Genomic DNA, 21,251 nt, shown 5'->3' with positions numbered 1-21,251 from the left:
GATACCGCGCAAGCACTCTCAAATTTAACAGCTGCTTAAGACGATTTGACAGTTGTTTGAGTAATGCTTAGCGTTGAATGGCGTTTCAGTATGCGAAAATTCATTTAAGTGGCGTTTGAGTGCAACTTAATTTGAGAGGTGCTTAAAAATTGAGAACTGCTCAGATATTGTTTTGAGTATGCGAAATGTAAGTTTAGGAGCTGCTTAACTATTTGAGAAGCCGTCAAATATTTAAATGGCGTTTCAGTATTCGGCCGTTATTTAGTGAAAAGGTTTCGGGCAATATCCTGGATCTTGAGTGATGAGCACATAGAAATTCCACTTATTTAGTACTAGCTTTAGCCCGGGGCTTCACCCGAATGAAATTAAGTTTGTCACAGATCGTCATAAATTATAAATATTATGTTATTCTGAGTTATAAATATGTAAAGTTTCATCAAAATCCGTTCAGTTTTTGCGTGAAAGAGTAACAAAAATCTAGATTTACCTTAACCTTATAGTTTTCTTTGAAAGTTCATAAAAACCATTATTATGAATTTTTCCAGATTTTTCAAGCCATCAGAAACATTCGGTATAAAAACCAAAAAAGCAAAAGCATTTGGAGTTGGGAATGTTTTTGGAGACGCCGGGTATCGATCCCGGGACCTCTCGCATGAGGGCGAGTGCTCTTCCATCTGAGCTACGTCTCCTGTAGGCAACGCAGCGAAATCCCAACTAATATTATAAATGCGAAAGTAACTCTGTCTGTCTGTCTGTCTGTTACGCTTTCCCGCTTAAACCTCGCAACCGATTTTGATGAAATTTGGCATAGAGATAGTTTGAGTCCCGGGAAAGAACATAGGATAGTTTTTATCCCGGTTTTTGAAACAGGGACGCGCGCGATAAAGTTTTTCTGTGACAGACAAAATTCCACGCGGGCGAAGCCGCGGGCGGAAAGCTAGTTGGGAATATGTTTCGTAAAATTCCTTTGTAAAATGTAAATTTTCCGAGCAAATGAAATAAAAAGTTAGTGATTACGGCCGAATACTGAAACACTACTCAAATCTTTCACTCAGCTGACAGGCTCCTAAATTTAAGTATCCTTCAATTTTAAATGGTAGTCTCAAACGCTACTCATCGGATTTGATTTGAAGCCGTGATCAGCTAAGCAGCTCTCAAATGTTTACATAATGGCAACATTTACCAAAAAAAGTATGTTTTCATTTACACAAATGATGACTTTACGTTTTTTATCCATTACACGCAGCATCGTTTGGTTATGTATTGTCTTTTATGGAAATATACTCAATCAACTTAACATAGAACAGTTTATTTTTAGTTTCTATTATACATAAATCTCGTTTTATTATATAAATAAAAAAGTTAATGCTTGCATTTTTATTTAATTAAAAAAATAATTTTAAAGGTGATACTTTTTATTGTTGAAATCTATTAAGTGGCGATCGTGGACCGAAACGTAACCACAATTGACATTTATCATTGTTGATAGAGCATCAAATTGACAAATCAACAAACTCTTGGAAATGCTGCTATAGCTTAAACCCATTTGCGATGTCCCCATATTCCTCAGAAATAGGCATGTTTATGTAAAGCGATATCATAGCAGCTATTTTGGTTGTTACTTTGTGCACTATACGATGCACTGTGCACAGTTGGCTGTTCGATGTGGAAGATAATCACCTAGTACACGTTCATAACTTCCCGTTGCGTAGAACCGTAGGGTTATAATAAGTATTTGGTCCACTGGTTGTATGGCGTTTGGTGAGGGGTTTCAAAGAGCTTCCAAATTATGAATCCAGAAACAACACCCCGTTTCTTTGGAGACGCGGAACCTCGCTCGGAATTGCATGTCATTATAATAATATTTTTCAATAGCGTTCAGCCTTATTGCGTTCCTGCGATTAGATCTAGGTATTTTCTCGAGGCTCGAAAGAAATGATAACGATGACACATACATTATTTACCACTATTTAGGTCGATTTAGGTATAAGAATAGGATTTAAGATACCGCGCAAGCACTCTCAAATTTAACGGCTGCTCAAGACGATTTGACAGTTGTTTGAGTAATGCTTAGCGTTGAATGGCGTTTCAGTATACGAAAATTCATTTAAGTTGCGTTTGAGTGCAACTTAATTTGAGAGGTGCTTAAAAATTGAGAACTGCTCAGATATTGTTTTGAGTATGCGAAATGTAAGTTTAGGAGCTGCTTAACTATTTGAGAAGCTGTCAAATATTTAAATGGCGTTTCAGTATTCAGCCGTAAGTTAGTGAAAAGGTTTTGGGCAATATCCTGGATCTTGTGTGATGAGCCCATAGAAGTTCCATTTAAGTAGTTAACTTTACAAATAATTCAGTTTGTCACAGATCGTCATAAATTTTAATATGCAGGGTGATTTTGTTATCTGCATCCTAAATTTTTAAATAAGCTCTATAGAACAATTTAACAATCAAACTTTTATCTCAATTACATATTTTTATTCGCGGTATTTTTCGCGAAAAATATTATTGAAAATCTACACACGACTTTCGAATTTACTTACCTATTACAGAATCAGAGCTTCAGCGCATTTTTTTTATCTAAGCTAAATTACGATATACCTTTAAAGCCAAAAAGCCACGATATACGAACGGTAAAGGGGTCGAACTGGCCAATTCGTGATCCGGGGGACGCGGGCTCGGTCCCCGCCGCCGCTCGACTATTGTGGTGAGCTCTCTCGTGACACAAGCATGTTTAGCTTAGTACGAGGGGCTAACGGGAGTATTAGTAATTTGTGCAATAACAAATTACTTAGGTACAACTTTTTTAAAATAAAAAAAAAAAACGTTAAAATAAGACCGAACAGAAAACGATGCAATACTTACTAATAGTTCAAGTTTAATAGCTAATTGCTTATCGTCCCCTGTGTTGGCTTCTAGGGTAAACGAAGCCCTGATGTACGGCGCCTACATGCTGGGCCAGTCGCTGGTATACGCGCCCAGCTTCAACTCGGCCAAGGCCTGCGGAGCCAGGATCGTCGCCATCATCAACCGACAGCCTAAAGTCAGGACGGAAGACGGCGTCAAAGACAGGCGTGACTGGGTATGGAATAGTTTTTGGTTCGTTCGTTTCAGCCAAATGACGTTCACTGCTGGACAAAGGCCTCCCCCATGGTTTTCCACAGTGAACGGTCCTACGCTGCCCGCATCCAGGCTCTTCCCGCGACCTTTACCATTACCTTTACCATTCTTGGTACATGAGAAATTTTTTGAACTGTCCATTGACTGACTCTGAACAGTATGAAGCCACGATAGCCGAACGGTGAAGCGGTCGGACTGGCTGACTAGTAATCCGAGTAACGTGGGTTCGAATCCCGGCACCGCTCTACTATTTTGTGGTGAGCCCACCCGTGATACAAGTATATTTAGATTAGTACGAGGGGCTAACGGGACTATTAGTAATTTTGTAATAACAATTTACTAATAATCATTTAAAAAAAAGTAGACCAAATTATCAGCAATAGCTAGATGATTATTTAATTTTGACAAATTATCATCTAATAAAGGTCTGATTCATGTTGCTATTATTTCACAGGCAGCCACTGGTAGTTTCAGCCTGAAGGATGTGGAGTTCAGCTACCCTACGCGGCCTAACCAGCAGATCCTGAAGGGAATGGACCTGAAGGTGGAGGCTGGCAAGACAGTCGCGCTGGTCGGCTCGTCGGGCTGCGGGAAATCCACCGTGCTGCAACTCATACAGAGGTTCTACGATCCTGACACTGGAAGTATTGTAAGTATTTTTTAAATTAGCTCCGAGTCTGATCAAATTCCAAATGCATCCAAAATTGGATTCCCAATATGTGTAAGCATAGCCTTATGCTGGATTTCTATTAATCCTAATCCAAATCCGTCCGTCAGCTATCTAATTTCAATTGCGGTCAAAATATCTGCGGTTTTCGATGTTTTTACATTTTCATGTTGTTACCCACTCAGTCTATGACGGAATCGCGTAAATAAACTATTTGAATAAATGGCACGTGGGTTGAGGAAATGAAAAGTGGAAAGCGTTTTAGTGTAAACGCATCGAAAATTGTGAATATTTATTCTAAAACTGAATTCAATTTGACATTAATTGTAATCCGGATTTGAACAAGGATTGAATATGGGAAACGGGTTATAATAATATAATCAATAATGAAATCTAAAGTCGAAATAGATTGTATTCGAATCATAAAAACTTTTGAAATATGACCACTGAAAAAAAACACGATGTTTGTCAGTGTTATTTGTCAATCAATGAAAACAGTACGAGGAGAATTTAATGTTTACCTTTAAAGGAAATTATCATCACAATTTTTGATAAATCCATACAAATTAAATCAAGAAGAATGGGTCAAATCCTTGGGACATGGCGAACGACTGGAGTCGGTTTAAAAATGAACGACAAACCGACTTTCGACACCAAAGTTGGATTCACGTCTAAGAGGCAGCAGCGCACCATGGTCGCTTGCGAAGAGGATCTGATCTCAGCTAAAGTACCTCCAAAGTATCGGGACTACTGCGCCCATTTGTTAATGAACTACCTAGTTTGCCGATACAAGAACATGCCCTTTCTCTACCGGTGTAATCACGAGAAACATGTGTACCTGAACTGCGAACACGACGACTACGTCATCAGAATGAAAGAGTTCGAAAGAGAGAGGAGGTTACGAGAGAGGGAACAGAGGCTAAAAGAAAACGCTGGCAAATAAAACTTGAAGCATTTTAAGTTATCAAATTGACTCAAGTAGCACTTAGGGTAGTGTTTTACCACGGCCCATAGGAACATCATGAATTTACATTATGGAATATTTTAAAAAGTAAAGATTTTTGACAAAACTTTCTTTTTTTAATTTCAAACTCATTTTTCAGATTGCGATAACTAGTAAAGTACTTAAAGGGTAGGTACTTCTTACTTAATGCAGATATAAGTAGTTTCATGTGGAACTAGCTACTTACATGGAATATAGCGATTTGTGTACTCGGGGTGCTTTCATCATAAGCGTACATTTTAAGGAAATAAAGTAGGTAGGTGTTAGTCCTAGAAACTAGATTTTAGTAACAATCGTCTGTAAAGATACTAAGTACTCACAATACTGAGGTAACAAGTGAACGAATACAAACAAAATTATTATTTTTTAAAAAGGATTAATTAAAAAAGAAGAAAGAATTACTTAATTAAAAAAGGGCCCCCGCTGAAAATCAGTTTCAAGACAAGCCCTGGCGGTCTTGATGTACGCTGAGCAGGTGCCTTTTTGTTAGAGGGGCACAAGCAGTTCATTGTCCACTTGTTATTTCTCTCTGTTTGAATCTATGTCTTGCTTGCTTGTATACCTTTCTTGCAAATAAAAAGTTTTCTATTCTATTCTATTCTATTCTATTCTATTCTAAATTACAAAGTATGTCTACCTACTAGATTAGTTTGTTATGTTATACACGAATTCATGCATATTAAGTAAGACTGAAAAACAGAAAAAAAAAACAAATTCATTAATTGCTTAACTTGAGATAGTAGGTATCTATACCTACTCTGTTCCGACATACTCGTTCGTACCTACCTAATCGCTATCATTCTACTTTTCAATTCATCATCATCATTTTAAGTAGGCATCGAAACATTTAGTAAGTACCTACCATTCTGCTGAATAAACCCTTTTCACCGCTGAAACTTTAACCGTAACTTTAACGTTAACCGGTGTTTTTGGTCAACCGAGTGGGACATTTGCATAATAAGGCAGGGTTGCCCCATCTTACTATCTATAACTTTAACTTTAACAAACGTCAAAAATCTGTCAGACTTCTTACAAAAACACCGGTTATCGTTATTGTTACGGTTAAAGTTAGCTGGTGCAACTCAGCCTTACTTTTCTTTAGTTTTGTTAGATCCGTGCTGCCGTCCCATTTGCGGTGATCAGGACTTCTATTCAATTTTCAAAAGCTTTATATTTATAAACCGTTTGTCCGCTTCAGGAGTTGGACGGCGTAGACACCCGTAGTTCGCTGACGCTGCCGCGGCTCCGGCGTCAACTGGGGGTGGTTCAGCAGGAACCGGTGTTGTTCGACCGCACGCTGGCCGAGAACATCGCCTATGGGGACAACAACCGCAAGATCACGATGCACGAAATCGTGGCCGCGGCAAAGGCAGCCAATATACACAGCTTCATCGTTTCCTTGCCTAAGGTACAGGAGGGTTACTCCGGAAAACGTTATCCGAACTTTCGAATGTTGCCATTTTGCCATCTATCTCACGCAAAGCCAGATGCGAGCGTGAGCGACGCTGACAGAGGGCTGAGTGTGAGTTTACATCAAACGTTCTTGAAAGTTTCCGCTAGGGGTGGAAATTAAATGTAGGCTGTACGATCCGTCATACATTTAATGTAATTTTTTTACGCGCTCACTAGTGACGACGTTTCATGTAAACTCACACTCAGCCCTCTGATAGACCCAAATCTACATTTAAACAGCGTTTTGAAGTTAAGCTTCAACCACACCGCCATCAGATCGCCATCGCGGCGGCGCGATCAAAGGCCAATGACAATTCGCGCGGCCCATGACAGTTCATGCGACCTGTCATTTCCCTATGATCGCGCCGTGATCGCGCCCACAGATGAGAGAGTATCGCGCCGGCGGCGATGGCGATCCACGCATTGGTGTGGTTGAAGCTATAATGGTATGTTTGTGTGAATTTATCGTAAAAAGTCTTAATTCCGTTCAAATACAATTATGTTATTGTATGTACACCTACTGAAATATCGGTGTCATGTATCGCTGTTGTCCAATCTCATGATTCTAATGTGCCAAGAGTTATATCTTCAGTTTGGCTGAGCTCCAAAACTATTAGTGGAAGATTTGAAAGACCTTTCGAAAGACATTACAAAGTAACAACCGAATAGTGGCGCAGGTTCTAACAATATTGAAACTTACATACTTACTTATACAGGGTGTTAGGTAAAAGGGTATATGAGCCGACACTAGCCCATGTTAACATAGTCATATAAATGGTATGGTGAAGTCAGAAAATTGATATCTTCATTTTTATTATTTTAATTTTCATACAAATCGGATTTTATAAAAAACTAGCTGACCCGGCGAACTTTGTTCCGCCTTAATGGCAATAAATAAGCAGACTTTTTTTTATTTCGAACGGGATAAAAAGTATCCTATGGCCTTCTCCTGGCTCTAAACTACCTCCCTGACAATTTTCAGCTAAATCGGTTCTGCCGTTCTTGAGTTATAAGTGGAGTAACTAACACGACTTTCTTTTATATATACAGGGTGGAAACGATAAGTGATCTCACTCGATTATTTCTAAACTATACAAGATATCAAAAAACTAGTTACTGATCCTGAAAGTGCTTCATGAGTTCTATCAAAAGGTACCAATAATAGAATAAAGAATAAACTGAATCTAGCCGAAAATTCAATGTTTCCGGCTTCCATACATTTGGTACAGCCTCATAATATTAAAAACTACAAAAGATATCGTAAAACTGGTTATTGATCCTAAAAGTGCTTCACGAGCTCTACCCAATAGTATTAATATTAAGTTCTAGAATAAACTGGATCTATCTAAAAAATAATTTTTTCCATCTTCCATACATTTAGTACTATCACAGATATGGCACTCATCTCTTGATAATATTATAGCAAATTTTATAGCAAATAAAGCCTAAAACTAATGTTTCACATAAATAATTTTAAATAAGAATGCAATTTACGAGTTTATTTTAAGTTTAAAAAAAATACACTTCTAATATTGAGTGGTTGGCATACATTTAGTATGGAAGCTGGAAACATTCAATTTTCGGATAGTTCCCGTTTATTCTGTAACCTGTTATTGGTACCATTTGAAAGAGCTCGTAATGCACTTTCAGGATCAGTAACCAGTTTTTCGATATCTGGTATAGTTTAGAAATAATCGAGTGAGATCACTTATCGTTTCCACCCTGTATAGATATTTTGTATGAAAATAAAAAAAAATGATGATATCAAATTTCTGACTTCACCATACCGTAAGCGACATCTTTGCATGCTTTCAAAAATACCAACCAACTTAGGTCCATAATAATGTAATATGTTAAGAAGTTAAAAAAGTCATGTTTTTTTCTAATTAAATCCATTCTTACTCCCTTAAATTGTATGAAAGTTGTGTCTGCTTTCTACTTCTACTAATAGGATAGAAAATGTTATTGGCTATCGCATGATATAAAATATTTGCTTATTAGTGTTAACCCACGCATCCACTTGTTTTTGAAGGAAGAGGTGAAAACTAAAAATTAAAAACTTAAATCCTTGTAATTTTCTTACTTATTTGCAAATTTCGTCGATAAAATTGTCCATAGATTACGCCCTTAACGTTTGATCACTACATGCCCGGACACACTGTATATTTAGATGAATTTGAATGTAGGGTTACGACACGAACTTGGGCGCGAGCGGCGCCCAGCTGTCGGGCGGTCAGAAGCAGCGCGTGTGCATCGCCCGCGCGCTCATCCGCTCGCCGCGCCTGCTGCTGCTCGACGAGGCCACCTCTGCGCTCGATGCTAGCAGCGAAAGGGTAAGGACTAAAGCCTGGTCCGTGAGCACGTAGAATTTTGTCCAATGACCCCTAGCTACCCATCCTTATCGCTCGCGCGTAATTATGTTGCTATCGCGCTCGCACACTTACTGCGGGTGCCAGTCGCACAGTCGCGACAGCAATATAATTACGCGCAAGCGATAAGTTAGGGGTCATTGGACCAAATTCCACGTGCTCACGGACCGGGCTTTACATACTCAGGCGGGGGGGTCGGGGAGGAGGTATCATGTCATGTCAGGAACCAGGCCCCCCTGGAAAATTACCCTAGATACGCCAATGTACACTACTACACAGTACATAATCGCGAGGAAAAGAAAAAAACATTTATTTGGTTGGAACATAAAATTAAAATTACAGTTTGATTATAACATAGAGATCTAGAGAGATGCCGACTAATGCGCTGAGTTCTAAACCCAGTGTCGCTTTAGAAATTAACACACACAAAGTAATCAAAATAAAAACAATACGTCGCGAAGAATGTGAGTCATGCACACATTGCATTCAGTGCGGCTATTCGTTCGCATACCTACCAAGTTGCAAGTAATGTAATGCAGCACCACTACATACGCACGCAGTGACGTTTAGTGCAAGTAACGATAGTTTGAATGTGCTCATTATCCACTGCGGTATCAGTACTCAACGTTTGAATAATCTGTAGTACTTCGCAATGTAAACTGTAACGTCGCTGCTGTCATCATTGCTGTCGCGAGTAGGGTTTCTGCTCGAGCTTTCTCGAACTCGAGAAAACTCGAGAAATTTGGCTTCATTCGAGACGAGAAAAAAATGACCGGAGCTCGAGAATTCTCGAGTTTCGATTTTGAAGCTTTAATATTCTTGAAAGCCTATTTTCTTAGACAAAAGTAAGTTTTTAATTATTTAATATGTTAACGTTTCTTTTAGACTGGCCTAGTCTTTCCTTTTTTAACTGATTTGATTTGCAAGTAATAATCTCAATCGAAACTAAGTAATAATGTTCACCAACGAGTATGCTATATTTATTATGTATGTTTAACTCTGACTGATTTAAAGACTGAAAAATTTGATAACTTTCTGTTAGGTTAGGTACTCGTGCCTTCTCGTAAAGTTCATTCAAGTCGTTATTTAAAAAAAAAAAAATTTATCACAAAGATTTTTTGTTTATAAAAAAAACTATTTATCGTAATTTTGCTATTTGGACTTGTGTTCTTTGGAAAACAAGTGATTCAATTGTAGCTCCAGAATTTTATTGTTATTTATCCTTAAAGTACACGCAACTTTCTGACTTTTGTTATGATTATTAGTTAATATTAATTATGAAAGAAGATTTTATTTTTCGTTTCATTCCTTGCCAAAATAAGTGGTACTAAATTCTAATATTGATTGTTGTGCAATAAAAGTAGGTAAATAATTCGATTAAAAAACCTGTGTTTTTATTAAATTTCAACCGATTTCGACAGTTTTCATTAAAAGACTCGAGACCCGAGAAAACTCGAGACTTTGGCCTCGAGAATTCCCGAAACTCGAGAAAGAAAATAGGTCGAGAAATCAGAAACCCTAGTCGTGAGCGATGTGTTCGGTTTTTGGGCGAATTGCGGCGGCACTGGCCCCGCCCCCTTTTCACATCTCCTTTTAGTTTCTATGATCTGTGGATTATAGGATATACTTATTACCTATACTTATTCCAGTAAATAAAGACGACTTTAATAGTTAAAAGTGAAATATCAAAAGTCCCCCTTAGCCCTTGAGAAGGCGGGGGGAGAGGGAGGTTTGAAGGTTCCATTTTTCGGTTTTTCGCTTACTTAATTCTCGCAAGCTATGCGTCGTGGAGACATGATCAAATCCCGTCAAAGTATTTACCGACGTAAAAAAAGGTTAATAGTCGGCGGGAGAAAGGAACACCATAACATAAATCTGAAGGCGCTCGACTGCGCGACCAAGGATTAAGTAGGTGGGTGTGTATTTAATAAGAAATGATTAATTTGTTACAGGCGGTAACCGAAGCTCTAGAGAAAGCGGCCAAAGGGCGTACTTGTATAACGATAGCACATCGCCTCTCCACAGTCAAGGGCGCAGACCTCATTTGCGTGGTAGATAAAGGTAAGCTGACACTTATCTATAGGTAATGGATGAGTTGCACCATCTTACTTTGACAAACATCAAAAATGTGTCAAACTTTATACAAAAATAACGTTATAATTACGGTCAAAGTTTGGTGGTGCAACTTAGCCTTAATTAACTTGCACTTGAAATTTTTGTTACCTACTTAACAAGTTAATACATGTAAATCAGCCTTAACAGATAGGAAACTTTAGTTAGGTACTTACCTACTTATTGTTTCTTTACCAGGGAAAATCGTCGAGCGCGGCACTCATACGGAGCTGGTGGCGGCTAAAGGAATGTACTGGCGCATGTGTAGAGGACAAAACGTCGCTTGAGTTCATATCAAAGATGAGCATGAAATCTGTTATTAGGAGGTATTCCGAAGCTCACCCATTTTAAGGCGCACCTAATAAAGTTTACAAATATTTTAAACTTTACGTTTACTAGGATGAATAAAAAGTATCACTGCAACTTATGGTTGCGCTTCGAGGAATACTTACCTCGTTGTTAGATCTTGCATGATATTACCAATACCACTTCCCTGTACTTACCCGCGTACTTAAACAGAGAAGAGTTTTTTGATATCTCGAATAATAATCTCAATACATAATGAATATTCATTACTTAGGTTATTATTTCGGTAATCCATAATACATATAAAAATGAATCGCAAAATGTGTTGGTAAGCGCATAACTCAACAACGTTTAGACCAATGGAAAAGTTTCGTGATGTTGAAAACATTATAACTATTTCACTGAATGGGATTAAAATATAGACCAAAACTAAAAAGACGGTGAAGGTTTTTTTCAAATCCATCAAGAAATAGCAGATAAATTAATTATTTAAATTACCTACATATTTTCACGTGGAACTCAAACATAAGGTAAGTGCCCCCTACTTCGGTATATTAAGGCTCTTACGACTTTAACATTTTATTTAAAAATAACCAAGCATGATATCAGTATGAAAACTTTTTTATGCTAAACTTTGGTCTTTTGACAGTAAGTTAATACATAATTTATAGTTATATACTTTGAACTTTTTTTTATATTAATTGTTCTGTGGACCTCTTGTTTGGATCCTGTTTCGTGACAAAATTTTGCTCTGTTTCTAAGTTCGTGAACTCATGTCCCCTATTTCGGGATAAGGTTTTATGCATCCAGTTTGGATATTTTAATAATGATTAAGGGTTTAATAAATTTAAAATTATTATTATGTGAAATTGACGATATTACTTACCTGAAATATTCATAAGAAATAATGTGAGTCTAGCTAGGTACGTACGTACTACGTACGTACTAGTAGGAACGTACCTACGTACCTATAATATTTTGATTTGTTAATTCTAACAATATGTGAAAATATTTATATAACCATTAGAAATGTAGGGGGGGGGGGGAACTTACCCCCCCCCCCTTCGTACCCATAAAATTTTGATTTGTTATTTCTAGCGATATGTGAAAATATTTATTTAACCATTAGAAATGTGGGGGGCCATACCCCCCCGCCCCCTCTTCGTACCCATAAAATTTTGATTTGGTTATTTGTAACGATAAGTATGTGAAAATATTTACACAAGCCATTAGATGCCAGGGGTGGGATTATGGGGAGGAAGGGGGGACTAACCCCCTCCCCCCCTTCTCCCCATATTCCCACCCCTGAAGCTGTTTGAGCTTGAGGGTAGCCCCCCCCCCCCCCCCTGAAAATAACCCCAGATACGCCAATGACTCATAATAAAAAGTAAGTAATTAATTAATTTCTTAGGTAGGTAAGTATTAAAAACTAAAAAATATGTCGATTTCTTTGATGGTATGTGTCATAAAAGTACCTAACACCATACATTTATATATCACGAACTTGGAAAAAAGTAACAATAATACGGTTCCTTGTTTCGTGATACTGATTATTCCAAATTCTCCAAGTAAAATTCATGGATTATTGTCAAAATGTGTCAGTTAACTATTATCTATCCCATATACAATACAAATAAACAAAGATAAATAAAATAAATCGAAATAAAACCAAAATTATGCTGGTACAGTGATGCCATATCTACCAACTTTTTGGTAGATCTACCACTTTTCACTTCAGTCTACCTATCTACCACCCTAGACCTAAAATCTACCTATTTTTTAAATTTACACATATCACCACAATGTCGCGTCTATAACCCGACAATAAGGCTATCGTTTTAGCGCTCACCAGTTGGCGCCACTGTAGAGTAAGGTCCTGTCAATCGCCAGGGGTGCCAACTGTTAAGTATAAAAACGATAGCCCTCATTAGCCACCCTGTTCTCTTCTTACTACTTAGTCTGTGGCCCAAACGTGTGAAGCCAAGTTTATAAAAAAATCTGTGGTAATTATTTATTTCTCTCTCATCTGTGATGATCTGTGTGTCGTTTGGATTTGGATTGTGTGTGTGTGTGTGTGTGTGTGTTAAGCTTGCTATGTTGCGAAATATTCAAAATTATGGGAGAAAGATAAGGAATTTGCAGGTTGGCTTCAAGAAAGTAATAAGGGTGAAGGATATTTTTATTGTAAATCATGTAGGTGTGATCTAAAGTGTGCCGGTGGAAGATTTATTTTAAATAAACATGCAAATACTTTCTATTCCATGGTTTTATGAATCTTAATTTTTTTTCTAAGTTGAGGTGGTAGATCTACCAATTTTGCATTTTACATTCTACCAACTTCTACCAACAATTGGCACATAATCTACCAATTTTCGAAAATTCGGGTTGGCAACACTGCTGGTACTACTTATGCTAATTTATCTTAAAATTGGTCATTTAAGTGAACTTCAGACTCGTGTCATACAAATTCTAGTGAACGAAACATATACCGAATTTAGGTCATGAGAAACTTAAATAAATGCATTATTGGTTTCATAACTTACATTTAAATTATCATAAATAATTATTTAAAAACCAAGCATCAAAATGTTATCCATAATATCCTTGAATCGGTAGTATCACGAAATAGGGGACACCCGAAAAATAATATGTACGCTATTTCGTGAGTCAATTAATCGCAATTTTAAAGGAATTCTACGTTTTCATATAACTTTTTTCTAAGCCAAATCAATTGTCAAGGAACACATGAAACCACTATTACAAGTTTTATTTAAATGGACGTTCCTTCGCCTTTTTATAAGCTTAAGAAGTTGGAGCGCTAACCTAACGGTGAGAGCAACCTTTGCAAGCCGCACGGATGTTTTTGGCTCTCTGAGAGTTTGAAGCTTCGTATTGCTCTCATTTTTGGCGCCACAATGTTGGTACTTGGTTTTTTAGATAGCTTAAATAATAGAGATTTTGTAGTAATGAATAGTTTTTATGAATAATATTCCATTTGCTTATTATTTGAGCTAGAAAAAAAACTTACGAACTTACGTACTATCACGAACTAGTAGCCGTTTACCTTAGGTGGTGCGCCACCTATTCAAGTTTCAACCACAATGCTTACCACTCCTGGCGCATTGCCGAGAATGACACTTTATGTCAAAGTCTTCTTCTTCTTTTTGTAGGTATATGGCCAGGTCTGGCATATGTTAAAGAAAGGTTACAAAATTTTACTAAGATATAATCTTGAGAGTAACACTGGCTAAAAATTAAAAAATATTAAATTAAAAAAAATGAATCTGTCAACAGCACTGGACCAGTGGTGAATCACTGTTTGTACAGTCACGGAATGAAAAGGTTCGTCAGTTTTCAAATTGATTCCTTCAACGAATCGCGAGCACATATCGATACCTCTGGGCTCAAAGGTCGTAAAGGACAAAGTACGACTTTTCAGGAGAAGCAAAAAACGTTTTTTTATTTTTTTATTCGACGATAACTTTTTTGTTTTTTGAGCTATTAAATTATGACTAATGAAGAAAGTGCTTAGAATTCACAGCATTTTCCGAAGATGTATTGAAAAACTGGACTAGAACTGTATTTACTGAGATAGATTTCCTTTACGCCCTCAAAATTACAATAAAAAGACCTTTACGCCCCTCAAATATTCGTCCTAGGCAAGTTACTCAGGACGTAAGTCTATTTTTATTTCACAAAACTACAAAACTAAGGTAATAAATGACAATTTACATAGTTTTGTAGGTTTTCATGGGTCGTAACGGGACATCCAGGTAAGGTATTATGAAAGGGTAAATTGATGATTTAGCTTAAATATTTAATATTTTATGGTATTTCATATGTAATATACCATTTCTTCACATATTTTTAATGAATTATGGTCTTTTAAATGAAATAAAATGAATTTCCGGAGCTTCATAATATAATGCACACAATTTATGAAACTATTTAAGTAGAAGTTTTGATATCTTCGAACTAGTTCGAACTAGAAGAAACTATTTCCGATATAAAAGCTAATTTAGAAAAAAAAATATTATGATGCTTTTAAATAAAACTTCAAAAATGTCTACTTTATAGGAAAAACCGAAACCAATTTAATTTTATTTATTTATTTAATCATTATTATTGTTTCGAAAAACTACAAATAGCGGATTTCAATCCATAGGGCAGTCTGTCCACCAGTTGACCTTATGATAATGCAGATAGAATAGAATTATTTAGGACAAACGAAAACCAAACTATATTAATTATTTATTATATTATTTAATAAGAATTTAGAATAATTATTATTCTAAATTCTAAATAAATTAAACATTATTAATTCATAGTAGCTTAAAATTATGTCATTGTACTTGGTATTAAAGTAGAAAAGTTAGGTAAGTAAGATTACAAGTAGGAAGATTTTCATCCCAGTAAAGTACATCCACTTTCTTTACTCCTACATAATACCGTTTTTAAAAGCCAATTATTTTTAATATAAAAATATAACTTCGAAAAAACTGCATTCACGCTTTTTAGTAGATTAACATATATTTTCCCATGTTGTGTAAATATTTTTCCTACTAGTTATTATTTATTAGCTGATCCAAATAACTTTAGAAACTATACTAATTTATTATAATTGTAACAGTCAAAACTCAAAAGTGGTTTTGATTAAGAGCGTTAGTCAAAATTACTAGGAAATCATTAAAAATAATTGTAAAGTGTAGTATTTGTGTGATTTGTGCATACAAAATAATGACACCTAAGGTACTACAGTAAGGTGACTTTTTTTTTCATAATATTTTTAACAAATCTAGCTATTTCATTTTTTCAATTTTTATGATGACTATCCTAACTTAATTAGGTAATACGTTATTTTATAGCATGTTTTTATTTTCTTAAATCATCTTTTACTAATTATCTTATACCTGACAAATACCTAGTTTCTTCAAATATGAGAAATAATAAAAAGCAACATTACTTTACCCGATGTGGGTAGATGTCATCATTTTATATGTACAAATCACATAAATGTTACACTCTAAAATAGTTTTATTATATATTTTTGATGATTTTTTAGGTTCTTTCATTTGTTCCAAACGCACATACTTAAATACTATAAGAAACGTCTATAAAATTTACCTTCACAGTTATTTTAATATCCTCACTGTGTAGATTTTTAAAATATTTGTTTAGATAATCTAAGGGCGTAAAGGACAAATTATTTAGACTTGGGTATGAAAATGTAAGGTTGTATAGGACAATAGATATACTACATGTACATTATACGCCCAAAAATTTGTGTTTACTTGTTTTTTACTACCATGGTAACTGTACTAAAAAATCAAATGGTATTTACATCCCAATTTTCACGATGAATTCTGTTTAGCTTATCAAATATGATGGGTCGTAAAGGCACTTTTTTTGGGAATTTCGACAAACTAAATATACAGATCGATAGAGAATTAAATTCTGAGTAAAAGTGTATAAATAACTCATTTTCGGTATTTTGTCCTTTACGACCTTTGAGCCCAGAGGTATCGATATTACCTTTTGAAACTATGTTACAGAATAATCTCGAGTTAGAGAAAATAATCTTTAACTGTTCGTCAGTAAAGTTCAAAATTATTCAGATCAAAGTTGTTTGACGATTTAACTTGTCAAGAAGATTATTATGATTGATAAACTAAACCTTCTTGTTGGTTCAACCTGCCATTATCTATTAAATAAAAAAAAACTACATTTTGTAGCATTGCACTGATGGGATAGAAAAATAAACAAGCAAAACCTTATTCGTTAGCAAACGTCATATTTATTTAAATGTTAGCAGCACTGTTTCTTGCACGGTTATGTTGGCAGGTTTGACTCTCACAGTACCTAGTGCAAGCGAAAACCGACACTAAGGTGATGAACCTTTTCATTCCGAGACTGTACTTACATCGAACGAGTGCCGTGACGTCACCGGCTGTGCCGGCTCTGTAACTTCTTTATTTGTAGAGATAATATTTTCATGATTCTTCTATATTATTATTAGATTTTCAAGTTTTATTAAAAAAAAATGATACTTCTCCACTTTACCAATTCTTTTTTTAAATGTTCGGTGAAGTCCAAGGATGGTTCTTACGGCGAGAAGAATTCGAATAATTTCCGGGAAAACCCCGGGCGAAGCCGCGGGCGGAAATTTATAATAAAATACCACAAAGAGAACAAGAGATAGGTACACCAAAACTGGTGGACCCGTTATTTTAATCATTAGTAATTTTAAGTCTGAGTTTTGTTTTGATGCTGGTTCTACCTAAAGATCGCGTGGAAAGTCATTAATCAGAGAGATGTCAATGACAATGCGTTCTCTCACTTCTTTTAACGATATAAGAGAAGCTAAATGTATAAAAGAACAAACGGTAAAAGAGCTGTACTGGAGACCAATGACTAAACCCCAGGCAGGCACGATCAGTATTATCATGAAAATATGTTCGATTTTTTATTTTAGGTACGGTGCCATATCCTAGGTCGTAGTATTCTATGTTCATGGTTTTTAACAACTAACGCCGGACTCTGCCGGTGGACCTCGTCATCGCTACTAAATCGTATTGTAAACCCTTGCCATATTATAGATAGTAAGGCCAAAATATAACCAAAAATATCCCCAGTTCAGCTTAGTTTTTAACATAAGTAGGACTACATTAAGACTTTAGTACGCGTATAATTCAGTCCTAGTTCCTCAAGCAGTAATGAAAATGTAGCGTAGCAGTTGTGTACGACGTATAAGTTTGCGTTCTAAACTTTATCTTATTATTATAATTTATGTAAGCTAATTGTTAATAAGGTTTAAAACAACTGTATATTATTAAAGTAGGTAAAGTAAATAAATAAATAGTTGTTATTTGTGGATTAGTACCATTTTATTTATTCGTCACAAAAATGCATGTTTCTTTCCAATACCACCCTGTCCATCCACATAATATAAATAGACAATAATAAGGCTGGGTTGCACCATCTTACTTTAACTTTGATAAACGTCAAAAGTATGTCAATTATTAATTAGAATTGATTAGCAACGTTAACAGTCAGAAAATGTTGTAAAATAATCAATTAGAGTCGATTAGAAATAGCATTCCATCTCTTTCTCACATTATTTGTCATCTCGCTTGCACATCAATTACTCTTCCACACACTTCTGGAATATTCGAGAGAAAAAGAAACAGGACGGCAACATCGGACCTCTCGCTTCGAACCTATGGTCCAGAACATGAGAGACAGAGACAGGAATATCGGGAGACAAAGGGATGGATAATATGGATATAGCCCGGGACCTTAACCCATTTAGACCGATAATTATTTTTCTAAATAAAAATGGATTTTTCAGTAAAAACTTACAAAAGGAAGCCTAAAAACCATGAAAAAAATATTTAAAAAAATAATCCATAAATAGGGGGCCGTGGGGAGCCCGTACCATATAGGGTACAGTAGGTCTATAAGCATGCAAACCATAGTCGTTGTTCAAAGAAGATTTTTATTTATTTTTGTATGATATAAAATAAAAATAAAATCACATAATCACTAGTATCACACTTGGCATATCTTGTAAGACGTTTTCTGTGATACTAACCACATTTGGTTCTTTTTTCCTACCTTCTCCGAAGTTAGTGAGGATAGCTAAAGAAGACTTGGCTTCTTCTGATTTGTTACGTTTAGTGCTATCCATAATAGCATTTAGCAACACGACGATGGAAATTTAGCAAATCCATCGAAGAAAACTCTGAGGGTTATTATTTACATTGACACTATCTTTATCGCCTAAATTTTCGTCAGTCTGATCATCATTAGTGGTCATCTGACAAGAAAGCAGTAGAAAAATACCAAGATTGCTTTGTTTGCTGAAATTATCAATTTTTTCACGAGTTGTGGCACTATACTGAAGTATCAATAGCCTAAAACAAATAAAAATAATGAAAATTAAATTTTATTTTTTCGCATGATTTGCTCATGCATAGACCTACTGTACCTTATAGGGTACACCTATTTTAGACTGGAATAAACCGTATAAAAATAATCATAATAATATTTTTTTTGTAGTCATGATATCTATTGTACCTACTCTATTTTTAAAATAAAATTGATAAATAACATAATTTACCATGAATAATAAGAAATTATACCTTCTTAATTACATTGTAAATATTTTTTTGGTTTTCTGTCGAGGAATTTCATAAATATTTCCGAAACCACTTGTTAAAACATATTTTTAAATATTTTTATGTAAAATAATCACTTTAAGCTTACTGTCTCAATCATTTTTACAAGTTAACAACAATTTGGTACTTCGAAATATTTTCAAAAAGATACCGTACCACATAGGGTACGGTAGGGCTAAATGGGTTAAAAATACGGAGCGAGGCGCTCCGGGAGACAAGTTTAAGTCAAGTTAAAGTTTAAGTTAAGTTAAAGTTGAGTTAAGTTTGAGTTTAAGTTGAGTTAAAGTTTAGTTCAGAGTTTAGTTCAGAGTTTAGTTCAGAGTTTAGTTCAGAGTTTGGTTCAGAGTTTAGTTCAGAGTTTAGTTCAGAGTTTAGTTCAGAGTTTGGTTCAGAGTTTAGTTCAGAGTTTAGTTCAGAGTTTAGTTCAGAGTTTAGTTCAGAGTTTAGTTCAGAGTTTAGTTCAGAGTTTAGTTCAGAGTTTAGTTCAGAGTTTAGTTCAGAGTTTAGTTCAGAGTTTAGTTCAGAGCTTAGTTCAGAGCTTAGTTCAGAGTTTAGTTCAGAGAACAAGTGCTCCAAGCAACAAGTGATCTGAAGAAGCAAGAACTGAGAAAAGGAAACGAATAATAAACGCGAGAACTCTCAGCAAGTGAAATAGCGGTTTTATTCCTGCAAGTAGCACCTACTACGCCTGACATAGTAAGGGCAAGCTCTCAACGGCAGTCATCATCGTCTAGTCAGTGCTCTCGAACACACATAAACGCATACAGTCCACTGCAGTCCACCACAGTAATAGTTAAGTACTGTTAAAGTTAGGTGCTGCAACTCAGCCTAAGATACAAAGTATCCTACACTAAGTATTAAGTATAACAATGATTAGTTACTAATTAATTTATACTGAGCATATTAAGAAAATCAGGTGCTGTGAAACAATATGCTCAGTTTTACACTTACTTAAAACTAGTAAAACACAGAGTAGGGGAAAGTAGTACGAGATGATCCCCTTAAGCGGGAATCGCTGTAAAATACATATTTTTCAAGGTAAACCAAAAATAAAGACGATTACTACTAGTTTAGTTATCTATCCAACTTTCCTTATACTCAAAACCAGAAATTAATCGAGGTTTCATTAAAATATTTCATTTTTTGCAAAACTTTACAAAGTGATCATCTTGTACACCCCTGTGGGTAAGATGATCCCCCTGGCAGGGGTAAGATGATCCCTATGATTCTATTCTATGATCTATTCTTTTCTGGTTGTATTCCTTTCGGAGTACCTAATTATGCGAACAAATCGTTAAAAAGTTAGAAAAGTAAAACATTTACGAATTAAATTACGAAAATAACTTAATCTTTCTTAGTACCTGCTAAAAAGCGTTTAAATAATTTAAAAACTTTTTGGCTGGAGCTGTGTTGCATATATCACAAATAAATTCACCTGCTTTATCACCCTCTACCCCAGCACATGCTTTATGGCCCCATTTTCCACATGCATAACATTTTATCCATCCTTCACCCTTGGTATCGCTTGAAAACTTTTCTGTTCAGTACAGCCACTCAGTATCATCTTCTTCAGACTCGGGTGAGTTATATGAAGTTCTCTTTCTTTTATTTCACTTTCCTTTACCTACTCCATTCACTTTTTTGTTTTAATTCCCAGGGATCATCTCGTACATATAGGAAGGGATCATCTTGACCCAAGTCCCACTTTTTGTTAAATATTTGCTAAAATAATCTACAAGTACGCGGCCATGTTTTTATGGCCAAAATATTAAAAGTAAACATAATAGAAAGTCTAACGACAACAGTAATTACATTTAACATTGTTTGAATAAAAGTAACATAAGCTCAAAGTCATGCCTATTTTAGATCAAAAGTACACAATTTTTCTTTTTTCTCGTCAAATTCGATGTATCGCTCACGCCACCATACCGATTTGACTGAGGCGGGGAGGTGTCCAGAGCTATGTTTTACCAGTTAAAGAAACTAAATGACGTTAGTGGTTTCAGCACAATCGCAAAGAATCATCTTACCCCAGGGGATCAACTCGT

The 21,251-nt window shown here is 35.7% G+C and overlaps 2 protein-coding genes across 2 annotated transcripts in view; both read left to right on the top strand.

Annotated features, from left to right (window-relative positions):
- The window catches only part of LOC135086774 (multidrug resistance protein homolog 49-like), a 33,011-nt gene extending 21,463 nt beyond the window's left edge, over positions 1–11,548 (top strand). Inside the window, exons 21-26 of the mRNA XM_063981563.1 lie at positions 2,917–3,079; positions 3,572–3,766; positions 5,986–6,195; positions 8,426–8,572; positions 10,561–10,669; positions 10,919–11,548. Coding sequence (XP_063837633.1) covers positions 2,917–3,079; positions 3,572–3,766; positions 5,986–6,195; positions 8,426–8,572; positions 10,561–10,669; positions 10,919–11,007 — 913 coding nt within the window. The 3' untranslated portion in view covers positions 11,008–11,548. The remainder of the gene's footprint in view (positions 1–2,916; positions 3,080–3,571; positions 3,767–5,985; positions 6,196–8,425; positions 8,573–10,560; positions 10,670–10,918) is intronic.
- LOC135086941 (uncharacterized) overlaps positions 1–21,251 on the top strand; it is a 422,922-nt gene that overhangs the window by 155,492 nt on the left and 246,179 nt on the right. The window lies entirely within an intron of this gene.

Source organism: Ostrinia nubilalis, chromosome Z, assembly GCF_963855985.1.
Source record: "Ostrinia nubilalis chromosome Z, ilOstNubi1.1, whole genome shotgun sequence".
NCBI classification, from domain to species: Eukaryota; Metazoa; Arthropoda; class Insecta; order Lepidoptera; family Crambidae; genus Ostrinia; species Ostrinia nubilalis.
This window is presented reverse-complemented; position numbering and strand designations above follow the sequence as displayed.